This window comes from Salvelinus namaycush, chromosome 5 (assembly GCF_016432855.1).
Source record: "Salvelinus namaycush isolate Seneca chromosome 5, SaNama_1.0, whole genome shotgun sequence".
NCBI classification, from domain to species: domain Eukaryota; kingdom Metazoa; phylum Chordata; class Actinopteri; order Salmoniformes; family Salmonidae; genus Salvelinus; species Salvelinus namaycush.
This window is the reverse complement of record NC_052311.1, coordinates 66104498-66131716: the sequence shown is the minus strand read 5'-3', so window position 1 is coordinate 66131716 and position 27219 is coordinate 66104498. Positions and strand designations below refer to the sequence as shown.

Genomic DNA, 27219 nt, shown 5'->3' with positions numbered 1-27219 from the left:
GTTTCAGTTTGCAAACAGGAAGGTAAAGAGTTAATTCTTATACGAAAGGGAAAGCCCCAGTTTCGCGGATTTGGTTATGTGAATGAGAGAGAGAGAGACAGAGTTTACGGACTATTTGATTCGTTGCTATAAAAGAAGGAACATAATAGCCTATTGATTTTCTTCAATTGCCTACTACCTGCAGTTATATTGCAGGTGTGTTACCGTCAGTTAGGTTATTCAAAAGTCTTATTTATCATTCTGAACATTTACTACAAGTCAGTTGTGTGATTTAATTAATTTAAGAAACTTAAATTAGTATCAGTTTACACAAATTTTCTCAAAAGGAACATTTATGGATTTGGAGAATAGCCTCGAGCCATTCTTGTATTGGCATGGCAAATTACATTATTAAACTCCCAATGCAAAACAACATTTGCATATTTTCGTGGAGAAGGAGACTGTGCCTAGGCTATAGAAAACATACATTGAATTGACATTTGAATCACTGCTATGTTTTGAGACGACAAACACCCGAGGCTGATTCCAGGATACTTGATTCGTGTTCATGCCGAGAACCATGACCATGAACGGTCACCAGACTCAAACCACAGCGCCGCTGGATCTGAGCACCACAACGAGGGAGCGTGGGAGCGGCGCCGATAGGACTCCCACCAGCAAAGGTCGCTCCGTCAGTGTAAGAATGCAGTATCCCGCTGCCCCCCTCACCGAGGGTGACTGTCCAAACGGAAATCCCAGCCACACAGTGGAGCCGCTGGAGCATCGCTGTGGAGTATCGTTGATAAAACCTCCTGTGAAAACGGGAAACCCGGCAGTTCTGGAGAAAAAACACTCCCCAGCTGTAACTTCTCACACGCCATTCACTCCGAACCCTGGTGAGAGCAGCACAACAGACACACGAACACAGGACATATCTTCCTCGTGGCTTCCTTTTAGGAAACGTCCATTTCCTTCTGAATGGGAGACGCCGGAACAGTCACGTACCCCACCCGGGAGAGAGGAGCGCTTATCCCCCTACAAAAACAAAGACTTGTGCTGCAGACCGAGTCCTCCAAATATTTCATTAAAGAGCTACGACGATGAGAGCATTGGTACCCTGGCATCGGTCTCACACAGACAATTGTCCGCCGCCAGCGGTTTTGACAATGAACACCAAAGCATCGATCCGGTTCGTTCAATGCAAGCACCCCGTCCTTACTGTAAGTTAGTCGCCCTGGCAAAAGACAAGTGAAAAAATATTCAAATGAAAGTGTACAGGCCATTACATTATTATTCAAAGTTTATCCTATCGCATTTTCAGAGTTTTTTTCTCCTAATAGAGCAAAACAAAATGCGTAATCACATCAGACAGTCATGTTATAACTGTATTAATTTGACTATAATCAAAGTTATTGGTTTGAAAGAGAATATACTTCTGAAGCTAGTGGTCATTTGCCTTTGAGTCAGAAACGGATTTTCTCTGTGGAATGTTCCTTCATAGAACGTGTGTGTGTCATTGTGCAGTGATGGTTAGTCCTGCTTTTGAACCCCAGTCATTGAGAAACTGTTTTGCCAGACCTTCCAGCGATAAATGATTGAACTGATTAAAAACTTGCAAAACATGTCAATGGGTCACCTGTAATTTCCTTATTTCATGGCATTGTACCAAACATCTCTCTCTATCTACCCCCTCCCTCCCTCTGTCACCCAGATCCCTATCCAGGGTACCCATTCTACTCCTTGCCCAGCAGGTCACCGCTGGTTGTGAACGTGCCTGTCTCTCACCTCCAGTCCTCTCTTTACCCAGGACACACCGAACACCTGCTGGCAGATGTTGCCATGGCGACGCGCCAAGACAACGATGGCGACACGTATGTTTGTTTTTGAAAACCCTACATGCATTGAACTTCAGTTAGTCTCATGTAGCAGATGGGGCCTAGAGTAGTACTGTTGCCCTATGAGGGTTCCTTACTAACCCTGACTTCCTGCTAGGAGCTATGGACTGGGTTGAGTTCAGTAAGTCATTTTTGTTTTCCATTTCAACATTTTTTACATATGACCCTGATAAGTTAGGTATGTGTTGGAGGGAGAGGAGATGTCACACAGTCTTGTTTGTTTGTTTTGGTCTATGATTCACCTGGCTGTGAGGGGTGTTGGTGGTGAGAGAGGAGTGTGCTGTGTGTACCCTTACCCCACCCCACCACATTCTTTACCTTCGTATCACTTCCTGTCTCTGTAATGATTAATGGAGTCAATTCTCTGCTCTGCTGCTCAGTGACAGTGTCACTGGGTGAGGGGGATTCTGGGATGGAACTTGACCTCTGTGATCTGTACTGTGTGTGTGTGTCATGTTCTGTGTCTGTTTGCATTGTTTGTGTGAGTCTTCATATGAGACACAGGCTTGCCTCTGGGAGGCTGGGATGACTATTAGAGTAAGGTGACCAGATAACATCACACAACAAAAAATTACTAAGAAAGAAGATTAAAATATCCCATGGAATTATAATTTTTTGTAAAAAAATCGATTTTTATTTATACCCCTTTTTCTCCCCAATTGGTAGTTACAGTCCTGCCCCATCGCTGCTACTCCCGTACGGACTCGGGAGAGGCAAAGGTCTAGAGCTGTGCGTCCTACGAAACACAACCCAACCCAGCCACACTGCTTCTTGACACAATGCCCGCTTCACCAGGAAGCCAGCCGCACCAATGTGTCGGAAGACACACTACACCTGGCGACCATGTCAGCAGGCATTGCGCCTGGCCCACCACAGAAGTCACTAGTGCGCGATGGGACAGGAACATCCTTGCCGGCCAAACCCTCCCCTAACCCGGACAATGCTGGGCTAATTGTGCACCACCCCATCAGTCTCCCAGTCATGGCTGGCTGCGACAGAGGCTGGACTCGAACCAGGTTCCTTAGTGGCACAGCTAGCACGGCAATGCAGTGCCTCAGACCACTGCACCACTCGGGAGGCCACCAATGGAACTATTTTTAACTATACATTTCCGCTACAGTCCCTTTCAAATACTTTAATTATTTATAACACAGAAATTGATTAACCCCTCAAATGTTTCTTAATTTTAGCCTACCGTGGTCATTTTTGAATCACCCCAGTTTGGTAGCCTATGCTGTTGGAAAGGTTTTCCTGGCTATGGCCATGGTTGTTCATGCGGATGTTACAATGTATCACTGACCAAATGTTCTCATAGAAGGGAGCAAACAAGTTTGATACAAGTGGTGAGACAAATTTTACATTGAAATCTGATTGCATACAGCTTTTGATTACTGAAATATCAGCCTCAATTTAACTTCAGAGTTGCTTTTCTTTCTGGGGAATAATCAGGGACATTTCCAATACTAGCCGGGGACAGGCCACCAAAATCGGGGACTGTCCCCGGGAAATCGGGGACGTCTGGTCACCTTATGTTAGAGGTTAAGGAGTGGGTGGGGTACATTCAATCACATGTTAATACCAACCTCACGCACCGATGCCCTCTCCGACCTTCAACACCTGAGCACTCACCCGTTCACTGACAGAAATGCGAGGACGATACAAAAACACTCATGTGACTGAAATCATAAGTCCATCCAAGAATGGCATTGCAAAGTCATGTTCCTGTAGTTTAAGTGCTGTGTGTCACTCATTTGCATCCCATCACAACAAACACATGATCGAGAAAGTGCAGACCTGGCTGTGGGTTTCGAGACACAGCAGTTCCGCTTGGGATGATTTCATGTGATATAGAACCCAGGGACCAGCACTGAAATCAATCAGGAAGAAAACACCTTGCCATTTGATCACAAGATGTTTAAGAAAATGTATCCATATAAAAGTTCATTTGCATTTCAGTGCTCGTTTTTTTTGTGGCTTTTTAAAAAATATACATTTTTTAAAAATCAAACAGGACCTAGGCGGTTGTGCTGGGGCTTTTGGGTGCTGTTCTCATGTTTGGGTGTTATTCTTATGAAGTCAAACTACTTGATGAAGTGGTAGACTGTAAAGAAGTACATTTCCCTGGCTGGTACCAACTTGTATTGTGGTCTGTCTGATGAAAAGTTAGATTTCAGCAGAAAGACAGTGCTGCTTCTCAGCCCCCCACCATCCCCAAGTGTGTCTGTGTATGTGCGTGCTTACGTCAATGGGGTGTTAATCCTCAGTTCTCATCGCCTCTGAGCCCCTCAGTTTCGGGAAAACCTCTGAGCGTGCGCCTCTCAATGTGTGACTGCGGTTTTCTCAGGTCTTTCTGTATCTCTCTGTTTTCATTTCTCTGTGTTTTTAAATGAATGAGCTCAAAAACCCAAACATCCGCTCCTCACTTCCTCATTTACCGCTTTTTCTCTCTCTCCCTCCCTCTCTGGGTCTTTATTTCTCTCGCTTTTTCTTTTGATCTTCCCTGCTTATCTCTCATTAACATTCTCTCACCCCTCTGTCACACGCTCCCCTGTTTCTCTCACCCCTGTCTCATTCTCCCTTGTTCATTGTCCTTCTAGCTGCTTGAATGAGAGACAGCTGTGCAGTCAGTGCAGTAACATGGGGACAGTACACAATGTATTTGTGATGGGTATTGTCATGCTTATATAATACAGGTGGGGATGAAGTTTGTTCAGCAGTATATTGCAAACCACATGTATAGTACCCAACAACTTTGGCTCACCGCTATGCTTGGCCAGGGATATGCATCCAATCTATGCAGACATGTAGGTAGGGGAGGGGTCAATAAACTGGAGGAAGTAGCTATAGTGCTGCCATGGCAAAAATCAAATCAAACTTTATTTATATAGCACATTTCTTAGAGGATACATTTGCATTTCAAAGTGCTTAACAAATAAAATGGTAAAACAATAATAAAATAAGTGGACATGAGACTAATTGATTAAAATAAATATAGAATGGTATACCGTTTTTAATTTTTTTTATTGTATGACTAAAAGAGCCTTAAAACCTCTACCGACCCCCCCCCCCTCCCGGATCCGGGATCATCCTCATCAAAAAAGCTGACTAGCATAGCCTAGCCTAGCCTAGCGCCACAGGGATATCATATAATATAATTTCATGAAATCACAAGTCCAATACAGCAAATGAAAGATAAACATCTTGTGAATCCAGCCAACATTTCTGATTTAAAAAAAATGTTTTACAGCGAAAACACAGTATATATTTATGTTAGCTCACCACAATATCCAAAAACACACTGCCATTTTTTCACCGCAAACATAGCTTTCACAAAACCCACAAATAGAGATAAAATTAATCACTAACCTTTGAACAACTTCATCAGATGACATTCTTATAACATCATGTTATACAATACATTTATGTTTTGTTTGAAAATGTGCATATTTATAGGTATAAATCGTAGTTTTACATTGCAGCCATCGTCACAAATAGCACCAAAACAGCCAGAATAATTACAGAGAGCAACGTGAAATACATAAATACTCATCATAAAACATTTATGAAAAATACATGTTGTACAGCAAATGAAAGATAAACATCTTGTGAATCCAGCCAATATTTCCGATTTTTTAAAAGTGTTTTACAGCGAAAACACAACACATATTTATGTTAGCTCACCACAATATCCAAAAACACACCGCCATTTTTCCACCGCAAAGGTAGCTTTCACAAAACCCACAAATAGAGATAAAATTAATCACTAACCTTTGAACAACTTCATCAGATGACAGTCTTATAACATCATGTTATACAATACATTTATGTTTTGTTCGAAAATGTGCATATTTATAGCTACAAATCTTGGTTTTACATTGTGAATACGGCGCCAAAATGCACCAAATTGTCCGGAGAAATTTTGGACAGTCACGTAATCTAACCAAAAAACTCATCATAAACGTTGCTAAAAAATACATGTTGTACAGCAAATGAAAGATACACTGGTTCTTAATGCAACCGCTGTGTTAGATTTAAAAAAATAACTTTAGTACAAAGTACAGCATGCAATAATCTGAGACAGCGCCCAGCCATTCTCCGCCATGTTGGAGCCAACATATTCCACAAAAATACGAAATAACATCATAAATATTCTCTTACCTTTGATGATCTTCCATCAGAATGTAGTGCAAGGAGTCCTAGTTCCACAATAAATCGTTTTGTTTTAGAATGTCCATTTCTTCTGTCGAATTAGCAACTTTGGCTAGCATGGTGGAGCGCACATGTCCATGAACTCTTGGCGCATGGAACGAAAAATTCCAAAAGTCACAATAAACGTTGAATAAACTGGTCAAACTCAGTTGAAAATCCATCTTTATGATGTTTTTCTCATATGTATCCAATAACGTCCAAGACGGAGCATTTCGTTGTGTCTACCTAACGCATTTCAGAAAAGAATATGGTGCTCTCTAGTGCGCAGCAAAATACTGCCAATATGGCGGACCTGTCACTCCAAAAGCTCTCATTCGGTCTCACATCAAGCTAGACACCTCATTCAACATTCTACTGCCTGTTGACATCTAGTGGAAGGCGTATGAAGTGCATACAGATCCATAAATATAAGGCAATTGAATAGGCAAGGCCTTACACACACACCCATTTTCAGAATTTTCACTTCCTTTTTGGAAGTTTGCTGCCAAATGAGTTCTGTTTTACTCACAGATATAATTCAAACAGTTTTAGAAACTTCAGAGTGTTTTCTATCCAATAGTAATAATAATATGCATATCGTATGATCTAGAACAGAGTACGAGGCCGTTTAATTTGGGCACGATTTTTCCCCAAAGTGAAAACAGCGCCCCCTTTAAGAAGTTAACCTTTTTAGCCTTGCTTTTACTTATGTCTTAAGATTTTTCTTAAAAATTTCTCCAGTTTCTGAGGCCTGCCCTCAGATCCTCCGGCAGTCTGTTCCAAAGGCCAGGACCAAACGTTTTGGTTTTGACCTTTGGAACAACTAAAAGACCAGTGCTTTAAAGATCAATCAAAAAACATATCTAAAATGAACAGGCAACCATAAAGGCTATGTCAGGCTCCAGTCTCAGGGTGTCCCATGTGCTTGTAATGTCAGAGTTGGTTCAATTCCCACAGGTCCAGTTTGCAAAAAGTAAGAAATGGATGCATTCTGGCTGCCAACACCTGCTAATGACTTAAATCCTTTTTGAAAAGGACTAAAATGGTTTCTGAAAAGGATGTGTTGTAAGTTGGACTGTGGTGTGTTTCTGGTTCCCTTTTGTTTAATACACCTGTCTTAAAGTCATCGCTCTCTCAGGTGGTCTGATGGCCACAGCAACCCGTATTCCCTCACCTCCCCCCAAACAGGATACCGCATGTATGCCACTGCCAGTCTCTGTGTCGCTCAGTGTGTGTTTGAGTGCGGCCCAGCGCTCCTGCGTCAGTGTGCTTTGGGTTATCTGGGGCTGTGGTCTGCTCCACTTCCAGGAACAGGGGAGCGCACAGTTTCATCTTGAGAGAAAGAGAGAGAGGGAAACCTTGTTCAAGTGTGTGATAATCTCACCATTGCACTGAATGGAGACACCTGTTACTAGGTCAGTTAGGTGTTTGATAGCTTTTTGAGGAATGTTAGGAGAGGCACCTCGCAAATACTCATCTTTTTAATCAGAACTGTTGCCATCCTCATTGTGCTGCAATAATGCATGTTTGTCATCTACTCACATACTCCACAAATACATGTTTACTACGTGACGAAAAGACTGCTGCATATTCATTAATTCTGCTTCCTCACTGCATGGGAGAACCTAGTCAGTTGTTTTTTGATGGATTACCTATTATCACTGTAATCACTTGAGTGCTAATGTTGATCTGGTGGTTTTTTTTAGGTAAATGAAGACGGTAATGAAGTGCCTCTACTGTGAGCTCCAGAAGGACTTAGCTCTAGGCTATTTGCGCAAGGGATAAGTAGTAATCAGGTACGCTTATTTTATGATGTTTTTACCGGATCAGAGCATGACATTTTTTCCCCCTTTCATGCTGAGTGGTTATCGAAGAGTGCTGAAAATATTTTTCAAATAGGCTAAGTTGAGGATGACCTTGACATTCTCAATGGATGTAAAAACAGACTTAGTTTACTCACTGTTTGAGGTGAAGAAAAAATTACTTTCAGAAGTTCTACTGTGGTGGTGAGGTAAGACAATCAGAAATACTATCAGATCCCCAAATGGGCACATTTATAGGCCTACATTTGCGCGCAGACCAGGTAGCCTAGGCCTACTTGTATGTATAATCAGGTGCTCGTCCTTACCCAATATTGACAGAAGCGCTACAAATTACAATGAGTAAATTGACAACTCCTAAATGGAATGAAATAAACCAAAACATGTTCCTCAGAAGTGTAGCCTAGGTTGTGCGGTCCTCAAACAAGGTGTCCACTCTGACAATGAGAATGGTAAAAGACTGTAGTAATAATAATAATATATTGAATGCATTGAACAAAAATTACCATAAAACATTGTAGACTAGAAATTAGGGAAATTAAAGGTAAATGTACTACTGGTGATACTAATGAGCAATCCCCGCGGCCTCCGGAATGGATTAGTCCACTGAGACAGATGTGAATCCAACAAGTTTCTTTTGCCATAATTTTTATTTTATTTTATATTGCTCAACTAAAAAAATGTTGGTCGACCAACAGCCTATCGACCAAACAATCAACAAGTCGACTAAATGGGGTCAGCCCTACAACAGATACACTTGTGAACGTGGTCAGGGGCATTTGTACGGTGTGTGGTGATGGGTGGTTCTCACTTACCGGAAAGGGGAGCTTTGAGGAAAGAACCGACATACACGGCCAAACACAAGTTCTGCTTTTCACACTGATCAGACGGCTGAGTGGCTTCACTGTGCTGTATGGCCGTTAGTCAGGTCAGATTGCGAGAGAGGAGCATCAACACTGTCACACGTTTTATTGTTATGAGACTGTCTTGTGGTCATCTTCAGTTGCACCAGTCACCACAGTGCCGGTTAGAACTACACTTGTATGGAGATGGGTTTCAATTACAAAGACAAACTGTCATCCCTATTGTGTCTATGTGAAAGATTTGTTTACTCAAGTTGAATAAGAAATGAGGAAAACAAGGTTGTATTGGCTATGGTTTGTTGACATGTTTTGGTCTGTGTTACACTAGCTACACGGATGAGATGGCTGGTTGTGATTGGTTAGAACTGCCTTCTGCATTGACATCAGTCAAACACCCACCTCCAAACCTCAGGCTCTGTATAATGTTACCACATATCTCCACACCTGTGCTATGCATTGTACGTGTTGTGTTGTGATTGTTTTGTGAAAGATGCATCCATCCAGCCACTCTGTGTGTGTGAATATGAAGGTCTACGGTGACACAGGTTGATCAGAGATGAATAATGTCTCAATGATCAGTCTGTATTAGTAACATACTGCCCTGTATAACACAATATACTCCTAAAGCATAATGTTAGGTTGAATTACTCATAAGTGCAGGTAGGCACGCACCTGTCTTCAAGAGAGGCAGTTCTGAGATCCACCCAAGGCCGTATGCTGATAAGTGTTCTGTTAGGACTTGCCTTAATCAAGCTCAGAAAGAATGTAATATTTCAGCTTGGCACCCAAATATTACTTTAGCTGTCAAGTCCATCTCTCTCTGCCTGGCAAAACAGAGCTAAGCTGTATGACCTCTCCCTATCTCTCACACGAGCCCTCCAACATAAGTTGTGAATTCTTTTTAATTAAAAAAAAACCTGTTTAATTTGTTGATGCTAAGGGCATTGTTGGCTCAAGCTATGGACTAGTACTACAATTTCTACTGAACAAAAATACAAACGCAACATGCAACAATTTCAAATATTTTACCGAGTTACAGTTCATATAAGGAAATCAGTCAATTGAAATAAATGTATTAGGCCCTAATCTATGAATTTCACATGACTGGGAATACAGATACGCATTTGTTGGTCACAGATACCTTAAAGGTAGGAGCGTGGATCAGAAAACCAGTCAGTATCTGGTGTGACTACGATTTGCCTCGTGCAGCGCAACACATCTCCTTCAGAGTTGATCAGGCTGTTGATTGTGGCCTGTGGAATGTTGTCCCACTCGTCTTCAATGTCTGTGCGAAGTTGCTGGATATTGGCGAGAACTGGGACACGATTTTATTTTTTATTTTACCTTTATTTAACCAGGTAGGCTAGTTGAGAACAAGTTCTCATTTACAACTGTGACCTGGCCAAGATAAAGCAAGGCAGTGCAACACAAACAACAGCACCGAGTTACACATGGAATAAACAAACAGTCAATAATACAATAGAAAAAGTATATATACAGTGTGTGCAAATGAGGTAGGATAAGGGAGGTAAGGCAATAAATAGGCCATAGTGGTGAAATAATTATAATATAGCAATTAAACACTGGAGTGATAGATGCACAGAAGATGAGTGTGCAAGTAGAGATACTCGGGTGCAAAGGAGTAAAAATAAATAACAGTATGGGGATGAGGTAGTTGGATGAGCTATTTACAGATGGGCTATGTACAGGTGCAGTGATCTGTGAGCTGCTCTGACAGCTGGTGCTTAAAGTTAGTGAGGGAGATATGAGTCTCCAGCTTCAGTGATTTTTTTTTTGCAGTTCGTTCCAGTCATTGGCAGCAGAGAACTGGAAGGAGAGGCGGCCAAAGGAGGAATTGGCTTTGGGGGTGACCAGTAAAATATACCTGCTGGAGCGCGTGCTACGGGTGGGTGCTGCTATGGTGACCAGTGAGCTGAGATTTACCTAGCAAAGACTTATAGATGACCTGGAGCCAGTGGGTTTAGCGACGAATTTGAAGTGAGGGCCAGCCAAGGAGAGCATACAGATCGCAGTGGTGGGTAGTATATGGGGCTTTGGTGACAAAACAGACGATGTCGTACACATCGATCCAGAGCATCCCAAACATGCTCTATGGGTGACATGTCTAGTGAGAATGCAGGCCATGGAAGAACTGGGACATTTTTAGCTTCCAGGAATTGTGTACAGATCTTTGCGACATGGGGCATTATCATGCTGAAACATGAGGTGATGGCGGCGGATAAATGGCACGACAATGGGACTCATGTCATCATGTCACGGTATCTCTGATTATTCAACTTTCCATTGATAAAATTCAATTGTGTTTGTTGTCCGTAGCTTATGCCTGCCCATACCGGGGAGGCAGATAGCATAGTGGTTAGAGCGTTGGACTAGTAACCGAAAGGTTGCAAGATTGAATCCCCGAGCTGACAAGGTAAAAATCTGTCATTCTGCTCCTGAACAAGGCAGTTAACCTACTGTTCCTAGGCCGTCATTGTAAGTACGAATTTGTTCTTAACTGACTTGCCTTGTTAAATAAAGGTTAATAAAAAAAATACCATAACCCCACCGTCACTCCATTTACAACATTGACATCAGCAAACCACTCGTCCACACAACACCATACACGTTATGAGGTTGGTTGGACATACTACCAAATTACGTTGGTGGCTTATGGTAGAGAAATGAACATTCAATTCTCTGGCAAAAGCTCTGGTGAACATTCCTGCAGTCAGCCTACCAGTTGCATGCTCCCTCAATTTGAGACACCCGTGGCACTGTGTTGTGACAAAACTGCACATTTTAGTCGCCTTTTATTGTCCCCAGCAAAAGGTGCCCATATCAAATTTTATTTGTCACATGCGCCAACTACAACAGGTGTAGACCTTACCGTGAAATGCTTACTTACAAGCCCATAACCAACAGTACAGTTCAAGAAATAGAGTTAAGAAAATATTTACTAAAGTAAAAATAAAAAGTTACACAGTTGAATTACATAACAATAACGAGGCTATATACAGGAGGCACCGGTACTGAGTAAATATGTAGGGGTAGCAGCAGTGTAAAAACAAAGGGGGGGGGGTGTCAATGTTAATAGTTCGGGTGGCCATTTGATGAATTGTTCAGCAGTCTTATAGCTTGGGGGTAGAAGCTGTTAAGGAGCCTTTTGGACATAGACTCAGCGCTCCGGTACCGCTTGCCGTGCAGTAGCAGAGAGAACAGTCTATGACTAGGGTGACTGGAGTCTTTGACAATTTTTTGGGCCTTTCTCTGACACCGCCTGGTATATAGGTCCTGGATGGCAGGAAGCTTGGCCCAAGTGATGTATTGAGCCGTACGCACTACCCTATGTAGCGCCTTACGGTCAGATACTGATCATCCTGTTTAATCAATCCCACACTTGTCACGTGGATGGATTATCTTGGCAAAGAAGAAATACCCACTGACAGGGATGTAAACAAATGTGTAAAGAATTTGAGCAATAAGATTTTGGAACATTTCTTGGATCTTTAATTTCAGCTCATGGAACTTTACATGTTGTGTTTATATTTTTGTTCAGTGTAGTTATGTGGAGGAATGTATGACATAACTCACAACTCTTTGAAAGAGGATGACAAATGTTTTGTCTCAGGACATAACATTTGTATTGTGTAGGCTTGCAGCACGTACCATTTGTGACCAGTGTTAAAAAGCCAACAAGGTAGATGCTGGAGATTAAAAAGGTTCTGCTAAATTTGTTTTGTATTAGAGCTGTCATAGAGTTGTCTTTGAGCAATGCATGAAAGATGGTCTCTTTGTGTGTAGGCCTACCTATTTTCTTTATCTTCCATTTCCTCTTTGCAGTATGCAAATATGTTGTTACTCATCTCCTCCGACTGTCTTTAGTTGTATGTGCAGTAGGTAGACATGCCAAACACCAATATGTTCTTTAGTCTGTTGTAACTCTGTTTAATGGACAACAGATCAGGAAGTAGACCAAAAAAAAAGTGCATTACCGTAAATTTGTGCTAACCCAAATTCTCAGTGAAGGTACTTTTAAATCATTCTCTCAAAATGTCCCTACCCAATTTCCTGTCATAACCTTTTTTCTCTTGTTCTGCATTTACGATTGATATTCATTGGAGGAACCTGAAAGACATGAAAACACACAGAAAGCCCCTAATAGAGACCGTAGTTCTAATGGTGATTATCTTCCCCAATACAGAGGGCTGTGCCATTGTCACACAACAGGAAATTACACCAAACCAAACGAGTTTACTGAAATTAGCTTCTGATAATATATTTTTTCAAGAACTCCTGTCATTCTTCCTTATTCCTATGTTTGACCTCTGTTCTTTCACTTTACATACCATATAAATAGCAGTTTCCTAGTCACCTTGATCAGTTTAACAGGCTTTGTAATGAGTCACCCACCACACTGCTCTCCTCTCAGCCTAACTGTCAGTTGTGGAGAATCAGGTCATAGGTCAAGTGAAGTTGGCCAATACTCGGTCATTCAGTAATATATAGGTTATGGGTTAGCCTGAATTTGTCAAAACATATTGTAGGCTTGTGTAAACTTTCTACTGCAATTGTGTAACGGTTTTACACACAGCCAGCCAGCCATCACATGCCAGTTAGTGTGTCAGTCAGTTTGTAGTCCGTAGGATTTCTCTGGCTTAAAGGTTAGTCAGGGGGTTTCTGTGTCAGGACATATCAGCAGCCACTTTACAATCATGCTGGAGTTGTGTTAAAAGAATGTGTGTGTCAATTTATTTTGTGCATTTATTGGTTTAAATATCAGAATTTGTGTGTGGAAGAATGTTTTATTTTTTTTTGTGTAGTTTTGACTTGGGGGTGTGTGTGTTACAGGGCTCTTCACATAGCAGTGGTGCAGGGGCAGGACGCTCAGATCCAAAGAATGATCCTTCTCCTGGGACTGGTTCACACAGACCTGGACATTTACAACAACCTGAGACAGGTGAGATACATGCACGAGCACACACAGCTGTGTTTTCAGAAATGTCAGGAGTTTTTGGAGTGTAAAAATCATATTTTCCCTAACCCCAAAACTCTTAAGCTTAAAATAGCATTTGTTTTCCTACCTTTTCAGGACATTACGGTGAAATGTTAGGACATTGGGGTCCTGATAATATAGGAGAACATGTACGCACACACACACCTGCCACTCACTGCAGACTTCAGAGCACAATAAGGAAAGGTGTGAAAGAGGAAGTCCTTGATTTCCTCCTCGCCCAGCCTCTTTACCGTACACAGACACCTCTCGGCTGACGGTTATCAGAAGAAATGTACAGTTTCTGGTTACCTGTGCATAACGCAGGCCGAAGTCACACGCGCAAGCCTATTGCTTGGAAGGATGTGCTATGATTGGTATCCTTTGTTCAGGGCTGTGTGTTCTGAAGGGATGTTGATTTGTGGTCTGTTCTCTTTTCTGTTGGGTTCCATCTTCTGCACCTTTCCCAGTCCATCAATGCCCCATGGCCTTTTCCCATCACTTTCAAATGAGTCCTCTTCCTCCCTCCAGCGTGCCACCACGCCCTGTCAATGCCACATTCCCTCTGCAGCTATTAGTCTGCCTAATCACCCCAGAGAAGTCACCCTGAACCCTTCATACACACAGAACTGGGGTTTCAGACAACACATTGCTCACTTACCAGAAATAACGTCGGTACCATTTGTTGTGTGTTCTCACCGTTGAGGTGAGACTGAGGCATTTACAGTGATATCCTGTCTGTAGTGCATAGTCTAGCAGACAGGCTCTATACGTTCGTGCCATGTGAGGAGCCAGGGGGAGATTTCAGTCCAGGCTGAGACAGATGCTCGCCACGATGTGACTACCAGATAGGGTCGTTTTGTTATCTAGCACAGACCTATTGCCAAGCCTGAGAACCCATTTTCTAATTGTTTATTAGATTTGGCAGTGATAATTACAAATTAAATGACTATATAGGATAGTCTGTAACCCCAAATAAAAATCTTAAACACACTCCACAATACTTTTACATAAAGCCTGCCAAGCTCTTTTGACAATGCCAGATAATCATACTATGTCAGCAAAAAAACAACTTTCTCTAGCAGTTCAATATGTGTTGTGCAGTCCAAACAATACTTCAGTGGTCACTTTAATTAAACGGTTCGACAGAGTTAATATCAGTACTGAGTTGCATGTGCACATTGTGCGACTACCAGATCAGCTGCAGCACTGGTGCTATGAAACAGCTGTTTGATACTCCCACACTGTCACTACTACTAACATCTACTAGCTGGTGCACTTCCCAATTCTCTCTGGCCAATGCTACTCCCATGTTAGGTTATTCAAGTTCCCTGGAAACTGTTCAGATATTGCAAATTAATGACCATGTACTTAACGCTACTGTTGCCACTTTGTACATTATGTTTTATCTGTCTGTGGGTGTGCTTGTGGCATGCAGTGTATTGTGTGAGGCTTCTACAGTGCATGTGTATGTGCACTTAGTATCCTCATTCTGAGAAGTCACATGACCCCCCCCCCGCTCTGCGCTGTTTCTCAACATACGTTGTTGCTGAGGTTGAGGGTAGAATCAGGGACTTTCCCTTTCTGCGCTATTCTCCATCTCTCTCTCTGATTGTATCTCAGTACATTGTGAGTTGACCCCTCCTGTAACTGCATAAATTATAGAAACTTGTAAAGAACTAGTAAAATGAGCTCTTCCATGGTATGGTAAGGGACTTTGTTAGTCTTTCCTGGGAAGTTTCACAACTAGAACATTAACAGGAAGTACACCCTATGCACACCTTTAATTTCATTGTTTTTACCTCCTTCTCCTCCCCCTGTTCTTTGTATCCTTATCTTTGTCTGGCACACAACCACCCGTTCAAGGCTTTTCCTCATACCTAGAACTCTCCCCTCCACTCCTCTGTTCTTCTGGTTTATCCGCTCATTTCATTGGAATGTAACTCTGTGGATACACAGCCAGCAGGGGAGAGGGAAGGGATTTTCCCTCTTATTCCGTCTTTCCCCTTGCCTATACTGCTTCCAGCTATTCCTCTCCCTGGCTTTCTTACCCTATACTCCCCCTTCTCTCCCTCCCCACTCTCTGCCCCTCTTATCTGTGCTGTTTTTGTTTGTCATTCTGGAATGGTTTACAGGAAGCTAGTACTAAACTCAATGAACTTTGGAGTGTTTTTGGACCATCATAAAAGCCTTTATTTGACCTGTGCCTTTGATTAAGTATTGTGACATGTTGCCGGTTACGTCCTTTACGGCTTCATGTTCAGGGACATTCTAGGAAGTACAAGATGACGGAGTCAGACTGTTGGTAGTTCATGGGAGGTCAAACACTAGGGTGTGTGTGATCAGTCATGAGTAACTGACGATTCAGGGAAATAGAAGTGTTTTCTCAGGAAGTGAAGGCCACTGGCATTGAGACATTGGAGGCATTTCACCAGTGTTTCCTCCCACCAGTGCTTTGGTATTTTACTGCTGTTCTTTACTGTAACATAGCCTCACCCCCCCCCCCCACACACACTGTAAATATGTGCTTTTCCTGAATCAAAAGTGAAACTAAATTATCATCCTGACCACTGAGATTGTTCAGTATGATTAATGATAGATTCCAGATCAAGTGACTTCCTTAAACCCTTTCTGCAGACCACTGACAAAGTTAACATTTATCAAATCAGGTTTTATGAATTAATTCATCATTGGCCATCTCTGGAAGATCCTGGATTGCTCAAGTGCTTTCAGTAAACCCGTCTAGGGATTTGAATCTGCAATCCCCTGCATAGTGGTATGTCTCTGGAATCACCTGGGTCGGGTCCCGGGCTTTCCTACACAACATGGTCTGTTCCTGACACCAAAACAGGTTTAACCTTATCATTGATCACATTCGACCTGGTTCGAAACAGCATTAGTTCTTTCAAATACTTTAGGTGCACCTAATTTTGAAACAAGAAAAAACATTTATGGGGCTGTATCTTCATCTCCTAGCTGTTTTGTATTTTGGACTTTGATGGTGTGTTTACCATCCCGTGTGGTGTTCATCTTTGTCTGCCGATGTCTAATGCTGATAAAGCCAGAAAGCCCTCTGTGCCCTGACTGGGCGGCTCTGGTTTGTTTGGGGACGCATGCCCAACCTTATCTAGCCCATTGTTTATAAGCTCTTGTGACCTTCCCCCTGCAGAACAGGATGGAGATGAAATGATGCGATACCATTAACAGGAGTAATACACTATTCTTCCTCCGCTCTTGTTAAAGAAAAAATGGTTTACCTCATTTATAAACCGTGCGTATGTTCAAAATATACCCCCAAACATGCGTTCACGCAAAAGTTGGCATTTATAATTTATGACTCTGCAAACTTTAGACCATGTGTATGCACATTTTCTAGTGGTTGAAGTATTGCATTGCAAGCAGATTAGTATTTTGTGCAAATAGGGGATATGATGGAAACACTTATTCATAACACTAAACAAGTTAATAACAAGATGCAATCATTTGCCTTTAGTGAGAATCTATTTAATTTATCTTTGCATTTTAAAATAATTAGAAATGGGCATCTAATTCCTGGGCTATTATTTTTCATTTCCATGATCATTGCATAAAAAATCCCTCACCTTTTCTGTGATGGTTTAATACTCACGAGGTAGCATAGGCCTACAAGGAGAAAGAGTAAAGGGGCACACAACCAGGAAACATGCGTGCGCCAAGTTTATAAATCTCAATATTTTTGTGCGTGTGCAGTCTTTTCATAAATAGTGACCGCAGATATTTAGTGTGAAATTTACAGTTGAGGCCCTTGGTTTTCAAATGTTCTTGTTTAATGATTGTCTAAAGATACATTTTCTATCTCCCTCTTTCTCAGACCCCTCTTCATCTGGCTGTGATTACCCATCAGGCCCACCTGGTGGGGGCGTTGCTGCGTGCGGGTGCTGACCCACAGGCTCTGGACCGTAACGGTCAGACAACGGTCCACCTCTGCTGTGAACACGGCCAGCAGGCCTGCCTCTCTGTGGTCCTTTCCCACCCCTCCATCTTGACTTGCCTGGAGGTCAGGAACTATGAGGGTAAGTTACTACTGCTACTAAATTGGCCTCAATTCCGTTTCAATTGAGACAATTCAGGGGATTAATTTAAATTCAATTCATAAATTCCCCTTAGACTGTCAATTAGGTCACATTGGAATGTTATAGCAGAAACAGCCAGCTCCTTTGTGGTAGTCATGCCAGACATGACTAAAACAATAGATCTAGGATGTATACTACTACCCCAAATAAAGCCAGTAACCCCCCCACAATGTTTACAACATTCATACATAATGTATAGGAATTCCCATATTCATGTGGGAATATTTCTGAGTTGCGACACAGATACTAACATTATATGTAGCACACATTATCCCCCCTGTTTGACTCATGCTGTGGGTCCCATGGTGGTGGGTGTGTGAGGCAGAGAGGGGAATAGGGCATTTCCTGCTGTTGTGGTCTGTATGCCAGTGTGACAAGTCTGGGCACAGCCTGGTTTGCCTTGTACTCAAAACAGCAGAAAACCCCTAGAATACACATGGGCTCTGGAGCGTGTTCGCGTGTGATTCTCTCCCTAACTGCTTATCGTCCCCCCCTCTCTCCAGGCCTATCCCCTCTCCACCTAGCTGTACAGGGTGGACACAAGGAGCTGGTCAGAATGCTGCTGGATGCTGGGGCGGACATCAACGCTATGGTCAGTCACCTTCCTCCCCTACCTAACTCTCCATCTCTCCCCTTAATGCTGGGCCACTTCAAATGGGCTTTGAGTTATTCTGGCATACTGAACCTACTGCATCATCCAATTACTCAATACCAGGTAATACTCAGATTAATTCCTGTTCCACTTTACAGTGTCCCCATTCTCCTCTCTCTAAGCAGGACATCAAGAGTGGCCACAGTCCTCTCATACACGCAGTAGAGAACCACAATATGGACATGGTGCACTTCCTCATAGAGGTATGGCTACGTGTGTTGTATGTGACTCAGCTGTTCTAAGTCAGCTCATCTATATTTAAAATGGTCTGTAGATCCTCCCCTGTTCCCCTTTAGGTTTATCTTTCCTTTCTGGGAAGATGCTTTACAAGAAAAATGTTCAAAGTGATTCGGTTTAGTTACACATCGCCATCCAAGACTGACCGTGTTACTTATTTTTACATCTTCTCAACAATCTCCCGCTTCCTCTCTCCCTGCCCCCTCCTCATCAGAATGACTGTAATGTGAATGGCCAGTCGTACAGTGGGAACACGGCCCTGCACTGTGCCTGTGGGCGAGGCCAGGTAGACACAGCCAGGCTGCTACTGAAGAACAGAGCCGACAGCAGTGTGAAGAACTACCACAATGACACCCCCGCGATGGTGGCCAAGAACAAGAAGGTGAGGGAGGAGAAAATGAATGCACTGGATCTATGGCAGAGGATCTTTCTCTCTGTTTCACACCAATCAATAGCTTTACACATGGGTTAACCTCTATGGGATATGTGGGACGGTAGCGTCCCACCTGGCCAACATCCAGTGAAAATGCAGAGCGCCAAATTCAAATAAATTACTATAAAAATTTAACTTTCATGAAATCACACATTCAATATACCAAATTAAAGCTACACTTGTTGTGAATCCAGCCAACGTGTCAGATTTCAAAAATGCTTTACGGCGAAAGCAAACAATGCTATTATCTGAGGATAGCACCTCAGCTAACAATCACAGACCATCATATTTCAACACTCCCGGCTCGACACAAAACGCAGAAATAAAGATATAATTCATGCCTTACCTTTGACGAGCTTCTTCTGTTGGCACTCCAATATGTCCCATAAACATCACAAATGGTCCTTTTGTTCGATTAATTCCGTCGATAAACGTCCATTTATTTGGCGCGTTTGATTCAGAAAAACACCGGTTCCAACTTGCACAACGTGACTACAAAATATCTCAAAAGTTACCTGTAAGCTTTGTCCAAACATTTCAAACTACTTTAGGTATTTTTTAATGTAAATAATCGATAAAATTGAAGACGGTATGATCTGTGTTCAATACCGGAGGAAAACAATGTGTAGCATGCTTTCTGGTCACACGCCTCTAACAAACAGTACACTTCACTGGAGCCTCATTCTGAACATGGCTACTTCTTAATTTCTCAAAGGAAAAACCTCAACCAATTTCTAAAGACTGTTGACATCCAGTGGAAGCGATAGGAACTGCAGGAAGGTCCCTTAGAAATCTGTATTCCCAATGAAAACCCATTGAAAAGTGACCTCCAAAAGAAAAAAATCTGAATGGTTTGTCCTCTGGGTTTTGCCTGCCAAATAAGTTCTGTTATAGTCACAGACAATTTCAAACAGTTTTAGAAACTTCAGAGTGTTTTCTATCCAATACTACTAATAATATGCATATATTAGCATCTGGGACTGAGTAGGAGGCAGTTTACGCTGGGCACGCTTTTCATCCAAACGTGAAAATGCTGCCCCCTATCCTAGAGAAGTTAAATGGGTTAAATGAACGATAGTGTGGACATAGGACTGAACTAATCCTTGTGGGTGCTTCCCTCTAGTGGCTGTACCTAATAATGATTTTCTTGTCATCACAACAACAAACTGTACCAACAATAAAACACAAATAATCTAAGGAATGCGATCACTCAGTAGCAGGCCCCACAGATGCAGTGAACTCACTAGTTGTCATTGCAGCACTGTTAATGTGTGTCCTCTCAGGTAACCTAACCCTTTAGATCGCTGTCCTCAGGTAACAGATGTACTACGAGGGAAGGGCTCCAGAAACCAGCAGCCCAAAGCTCAGTGTGTACCAGCCTCACCACACAGGAGCACACCCCAGTCACAGAACAGAGGTAATGGTGAGACGAGCACGTATTTTGATGTGCATCATGCATTCGGGCACAGTTAACTCATCACATCCCTCCTGTCCCCAGGTTCTCCATCTCCCAGCCTAGGCCTTTCACCATTGGCCACTCCTACAGCTTCGCCTCTTCACCGCAGCTCGTCCCATTCCCCCAGGGCACCTCCCACTCCTCACAGCCAATCAGCAGAGAGCCTGTCAGGCCTTCAGTCTCCAATGAAGATCCGGGAGAGTGAGCAGCTGCCGGTGAGGCTTGACTCTAACAGGATGACTGCAGTGGACATCAGCCTGGCCCAGAGAAGGTCCCACAGCTCAGTGACCCACAGCTACCCTCCAGCAATGCACCACCAGTCCCCCATCACTGATGCTCCTATAGGACATTTACTAGCCTACTACTCCCCTGGAGTCTATAGACCTCTTTATCCAGAGCCTCCCTTTATCCTCCTCCACACCAACATCCCTTACCCAGCCACTGTCTCTACTGCCTCCCAAATGACCCCTGGCCAATCCCGGCCCTCCAGCCAATGCAGTGACCAATCAGATGTCTCCATCATGAGTGTCAGCAGCAGCATGGGCAAAGGTAACAGTTGACAAAGAGGTGCGCTTTCAGTGTCCCTGCTGAGTTAGGTTCCACCACTGTTTGAGTTATTGGTTGGTGACTAGAAGGACTTGAGCTTGAAACAAGAAGATAGTTTGTTTACTACTGTTGGACTGCCAGTATGATTATGTACCTCTAGATCTCAGCTGGATGTATTTGTCATGTGACTGCATTAGTCTCCTTACAAATCCATATGCAATGAAACCTACACTGGAAGAATGAACGTTATTGCAGTTTCCTGAATAGACTTAATTCAGAACTGTTATCACCGCGTGTGATGGGCTGTTTGGAAACTGGAGTTCTTGAATGCTGTCACCTTAATTGAAATTCATGATGCTTTTTCTTTTCTGGTTTACTTTGAATAATATGTATAATTGATAAATATTTTTCTACATGAAGTTATTTTCCTATGCACTGCTATTTCTTCTCATTCATAGCACCACACAGACACACAACCAGTCCTTAATGGTCTTTAACAACGTCATCAAAAACCAAAGATACAAAAGTTGTTTATTTATGATTCTAAATGCATTTCATAATCATATTGTCACGGTCTGGTGAACCTCAACTCCATTTCTGCCAATTTCTATTACATATATTGAAAGCAGTAACTGCACTCAGTGTACTCTGAACATTTCATGACTCTAGGACCAAGAAAATGTATTCAATATGCTTCTGAAGTTCAGTAACTATATATTCGTTAACAGTAAAATATAGCCCTATTTTTTCCCCTTAAGTTTCTGTATTGTTTGGAAATTGCCAAAAATTGCGATGCGGTTATCAGACAGCGACAATATTTGTCTAATCACATGTTGGACTGCATCACCTGATGCTCTCTATTCGTTGGGTATCACATATATACCAGAAGGAAATAGACTTGTGCTACAATATGTAGGCCTGGCTCCTTGGTATAGAGTAACCCCCTCACTCACTCTCTGCCCCACAATTGACAGTTATAGGAGAGTCTCTGAATCCAGTAGATACATACATGACAAGCCCAGGACTGTGTGTCTGTGCTGGTCCAAGCATGGCCCAGTGTGTCGGAGGCGGCTGGAGGAGGTCTGTGGAGGTCTAGCCGACAGTGACATTGAAGCCACACTGGAACTTGTTCTTCTTTTGGTTAAGGAAGGCTCCCAGGGCCAAGGAGAGAGGCAGAGGCAGCAGCTTCTTCTCCAGGACCGCCCCCACCACCCAGTTACTGTCTACCGAACCTGGAGACAGGGATGGAGGGGAGGGAATGATCAGGAAATAATTCAGACATGGGACAACAGGTGGATGAACTCTGGACAATCAATGACAAATGGATCAATGAACCCTTGAGGTCTGAAAGAATGGCTTTGCTGTAGAGGTACAGACAGTGGTTTACCTTTAAAGAGCAGGTTGGCTTTAGGGAGGTCCAGCTGGTACCCAAACGATACTGCGGTCTCCTGCGTCCGCATGCTGCCCTCAAACTCCACCCCCAGCTGCAGCTGAGTTGGTAGTAGGACAACAAGATGGTCTCACAAACAGACCTAGCACTGTGGTGCTACATAGCCTCAAGTATTTCAGTGGGCTAACACCTCCATGTCAGTAAAGGCGTGGTCACAGACTTTCCACTAAGCACTCAACTCATAGGCGAGGGATGGTACTGTGCCTGTAGTCGTGGTCTAGAGATGGTAGGTTACCAGTGGATTCCCAACTATTTTGCACAGTGATCCACACTAAAGCTTGAGGAGTTTTGTGGTCTAGACTGGGGGCAAGGTAGAGGTGATAGGATAGCTTAGTTTGGGTACCTGGTCATTGGCTCTGTGGTAGTACGTTGCATGAGCACCAGCACCTCCTAGAGTCAATGTGGCAACATAATTATTGCCTGGAGGAAAAACAAGAAGAATATTAATCTCAGTGACCTGACCAGTAAAAAACTCCTGGCTCTAACAGAAGGTGAGGTGGTGCGGTGTGGGTCAGAGTGGGTCTCACCTGTGTATCTGCCCATTAGGGAGGTGACTGCTCCCTCCTCCCCAGGCCTCCGGTGGTAGACCAGCTCTCCTCCCAACGCCAGGGCTGGACTGATGGACTGGAGGTAGTGAGCCACGATAATACCTGAGGACAGCAACATCATCATCATCATCATAGATCTTACAATAGAGCACAAGAATAAAGGACTCATGTCTGAATAATAACCAGCCTGTTCACTCTGTTTACAGAGGCCATCATAACATGTGTTCAAAAGGCTGGGTAACAAGAACATTATTGCTGTAAGTGATGAAGCTTCCACACAAATGTGCTTGTAGGAGAGATGGGTCGTTTTGCAGCATCATGGACCACCAGTGAAGCCTGATGAGAAAACAATCCTACCAGAGCCGAGGAGGACGTCTGGGTTGCCCAGGGTAACAGCAGAGGTGAAGTCATCACCACGATACTCCATGTCACACTGCCAGTTCACAAACTTGTGCTGTTGAGTCTGTTGAAATAACAAACGCATTATTGGAAATGGACAGATTAAACAGTAAGTTGAATATATAAACTTCCTGATCCTGGTGTGGCGTTCCCCGCTCTTCACAGTGACGTACCTGGATGGCTATTTTAGAGCGCACAGCGCTGGTGAGCTGGTGGATAACCTGGGCGTTCAGACTACCGGTGTTGTCCATGTCTCCCACCATGACTGGGAAGGACTGGGGGTGGGGGGGTTCAACACGTACATCAACAATTTTATTAGAATATAATAATATTAGGATAAAGTGGCTGAGAGACATTTTCCAGACCAGTCAAGTGACAGTTTACCTCAGCAGGTCCTGTCTGTTGAGTGCCCACGTAGGTGGCACCAAACCGGTAGCCAGATTCAGCCAAGGTGCTGAGAGTGACTGTATGACTGACCTGTAGAACAGATACAGCAGACATCCAATAAAGTGGCAAACAATATAGTATTCTGATCCATATGAAATAGGACAATCATCACCTTGAGCTTTACAGCCTTGAGGGTTAGATAGTTCCTTTTCATTTTATAATAGCTCGCACAGAATGCATACTAACGCTGACTTTAACTTACTGACTGTGGCTGCATCTAGAATATATATTCCTCTAGCTCCACAACTGACCTGGAAGTGATTACTCAGGCCCTTGTTGACCACCAGTCGCACTCCTTCCATCTGGATGGGGAACACCTCTGAAATGACGTTAGAACCAGAGATAGTTAGAGGACACAACTTTGTATCGGTCCCATTATGGCGTCTGTGAGAGAAAGGTTGCCGCCATTGAGGCCATCTCCATTTGGAAGTAGTGCATTTTCATCTTCTACTAACTCTGAGTTGGTAAACAAACTGAAAGGGTGCAATCTGCCACATGGAGTGAGTTGTTTTAACAGGTATAAAGGAAAGGTTGGCGATTTACTGCCACCTGCAGTTTAGGAATGTTTGCTCACACGTATAATTCATGGGCTGATCCCTCCTGATGACCTGGAAGGAATTATGTGATCCTTCCTTAACCAATAGCCCCACCAGTTGATTTCAAAATGGTGAAAGTCATCAATGGTGATGCCCTTGCTAAATCTGCCTTTTGGGCACTAGAGTTGTCCAAGTCTATGGTTAAAACTGAAACTATTTAATGCAAACAATTTTAACATTTAATACAATCTAAAATATGGGACAGAAAACATTTTACGTCAGAGGAAAAACACACCTCTCAAATAAATAAGAGCATAAAATCTGCCATGTCATTGCCCAGTCTATTCAAACAGGAAAGATGGACCTGTACAACTCTGATGTCGTACCGCATGACATGACTGTGTATGATCCTTACCTTTGCACTTGCGATGACACTCCTCATAGGTACCAGGGTTGGGGAGGGGGCTCCCCGTCTCACCCGCTGGCTGTCCGGGGACAGAGGGGGGAGGGACGGAGGGCATGGAGAACCCTGGGGGGGCAGACACCAACCCAGGGGCCCCCTGGACAACACCACTGCCTGGGGGAGGGGGGGAGCTGGCAGCCAACACACTGCCCATGCTGAAGCAGAATGACAGAGAGAGAAGGGGTGAGATACTTGATATTATGTTAATAGTTCTAGTGGCTAGCTATCCAACTCTATGCATTAACTGGGACAAAGACTAACACAGCTAGGTCAAGGCCAACGTGTATTTAAGCCAAACACGTAACGTTAGCTAGATAGCAAATGCCCACCCAAACCAACCACAATCCCCTTTCGTTGTGGCCTTAAGGAACCATCTGTCTTATGGAACCATACCAAACGTAAGATACTGTATCATACTTAATGGGAGTGTCTCGGATGTACGTACAGAATAATACGAAATGCTCTGAGACCTGGTCGACTTGACTGACGGTTACTGACTGAGCTAACGTTAGCTTGCTAATGTTGCTAGCGATAACAATTGCAGCACTGTACATGCTTCTGACAACAAAACTGTAACACCATCAGCTATCTGTAATAAAGACATCGGTTTTACAGTTGTCCGTTTCATGTAACTGTCCTTCAAATGTGTTAGCGAGCTACTCACGTTGACTGTTCGTGCGTGTCCGGCGGTAATTCTAGCTACACACCGGCAACTTTCAACCACAACCTTCCGGTGCACGTTTAGGCCCGCCCTCCATCCCCTATAACCACATGGATTGGGTAGTGTACCTACAAACTCAACCACCATTGGCCAGCACATCCAACTACTAGGAAAATCCTAAATATTGCGTGTTGTGCTGGGTTCATGTCCTAGTCGGAACTCTGAAATGACTGATCTACTATCTAGTTGAACACTAAGTTGCTGCACCACTGAGGTATGGTTTGAATGCAACACGTGTATAACTACAGCCAGTTAGCAAGTCCAACATTTACGAGTTTCCTACTTCCGACTAACACCTGAATACGACATTAATAGGCTTATTTTGCGCCTTCCAATCGGTTGCTTCATTCATTCCCATGAGGTAAGACATTCCCAGGGTAATCTTCCTATACAGTGCTCGTCTTCCTGTGATTCTTTCTACATGTAGAATGTACAGTACCAGTCAAGTTTGAACACACCTACTCCAGGTTAAAAATATATATATAAAAAATATACATTAGAATAAGAGTGAAGACATAAAAAATATGAAATAACAAATATGGAATCATGTAACCAAAAAAGGACACCAATAAGAAGAGACTTGCTTGGGCCAAGAAACACAAGCAATGGACATTAGACAAGTGGAAATCCATCCTTTAGTCTGACGAGTCCAAATTTAAGATTTTCCAACCGCTGTGTCTTTGAGACGCAGAGTAGGTAAACGGTTGATCTCCGCATGTGTGGTTCCCACCACGAAGCATGGAGATGGTGTGATGGGGCTTTGCTGGTGACACTGATTTCAAATTCAAGGCACAGTTAACCAGCAGTCTGCAGTGATATGCCATCCCATCTGGTTTGCGCTTAGTGGGACTATCATTTGTTCTTCAACAGGACAATGACCCAACACACCTCCAGGCTGTGTAAGGGCTATTTGACCAAGGAGGAGAGTGATGGAATGCTGCATCAGATAACCTGGCCTCCACAAAAAACCCAACCTCAACCCTATTGAAATGAGTTGGACCACAGAGTGAAGGAAAAGCAGCCAACAAGTGATCAGCATGTGGAAACTGCTTAAGACTACCTCATTGAGCTGGTTGAGAGAATGCCAAGAGTGTACAAAGCGGTCAAGGCAAAGGGTGGCTACTTTGAAGAATCTAAAATATTTAGGCTTGTTTACACTTCACTGGTTGCTACATGATTCTGTGTGTATTATTTCATAGTTGATGTCTATTCTACAATGTAGGAAATAGCAAAAAAAACTCTTGAATGAGTAGGTGTCCAAACTTGACTGGTACTGTATATTATGGTATCTTGAATGTTTTCCCAATTTATCATTAACACCACATCTGACCTAGCAAATTAAATATATACATATAGCTAGTTTCATGACAGGCCTATGCCAAATAGGTTATGCATACTTCCCACAATGTTAGCTGACCACTGAAAATGTGTAACTTGACACAAACACAACGTTCAGTGTGATGAACCAATACACACAAAAA

The 27219-nt window shown here is 43.1% G+C and overlaps 2 protein-coding genes across 6 annotated transcripts; one reads left to right on the top strand and one right to left on the bottom strand.

Annotated features, from left to right (window-relative positions):
* Positions 1 to 99: 99 nt before the first annotated feature.
* On the top strand, positions 100 to 21609 carry LOC120048764 (B-cell lymphoma 3 protein homolog). 4 transcript variants are annotated; one of them, XM_038994964.1, is made up of 9 exons: positions 100 to 1199; positions 1691 to 1850; positions 13597 to 13705; positions 17589 to 17790; positions 18354 to 18442; positions 18625 to 18705; positions 18954 to 19121; positions 20487 to 20589; positions 20671 to 21609. In XM_038994964.1, the coding sequence occupies exons 1-9, from the start codon at positions 548 to 550 to the stop codon at positions 21186 to 21188; spliced, it is 2082 nt and encodes a 693-aa protein (XP_038850892.1). In that variant the 5' UTR covers positions 100 to 547; the 3' UTR covers positions 21189 to 21609. The 4 variants fall into 4 exon arrangements, with proteins under 4 accessions (XP_038850892.1, XP_038850891.1, XP_038850893.1 ...); XM_038994963.1 differs by having other exon boundaries at positions 18601 to 18705; XM_038994965.1 differs by having other exon boundaries at positions 101 to 1199; positions 18628 to 18705.
* A 44-nt stretch (positions 21610 to 21653) lies between these two features.
* Positions 21654 to 25777, bottom strand: LOC120048765 (mitochondrial import receptor subunit TOM40 homolog). 2 transcript variants are annotated; one of them, XM_038994967.1, is made up of 10 exons: positions 25682 to 25777; positions 24970 to 25172; positions 24270 to 24337; positions 23956 to 24048; positions 23745 to 23846; positions 23530 to 23635; positions 23152 to 23274; positions 22968 to 23044; positions 22562 to 22664; positions 22267 to 22406 (listed from the first exon to the last, which is right to left on the bottom strand). In XM_038994967.1, exons 2-10 carry the CDS (start codon positions 25169 to 25171, stop codon positions 22267 to 22269), a joined length of 1014 nt encoding a protein of 337 aa, XP_038850895.1. In that variant the 5' UTR covers position 25172; positions 25682 to 25777. The 2 variants fall into 2 exon arrangements, with proteins under 2 accessions (XP_038850897.1, XP_038850895.1); XM_038994969.1 differs by lacking the exon at positions 25682 to 25777 and having other exon boundaries at positions 21654 to 22406; positions 24970 to 25171.
* Positions 25778 to 27219: the final 1442 nt, after the last annotated feature.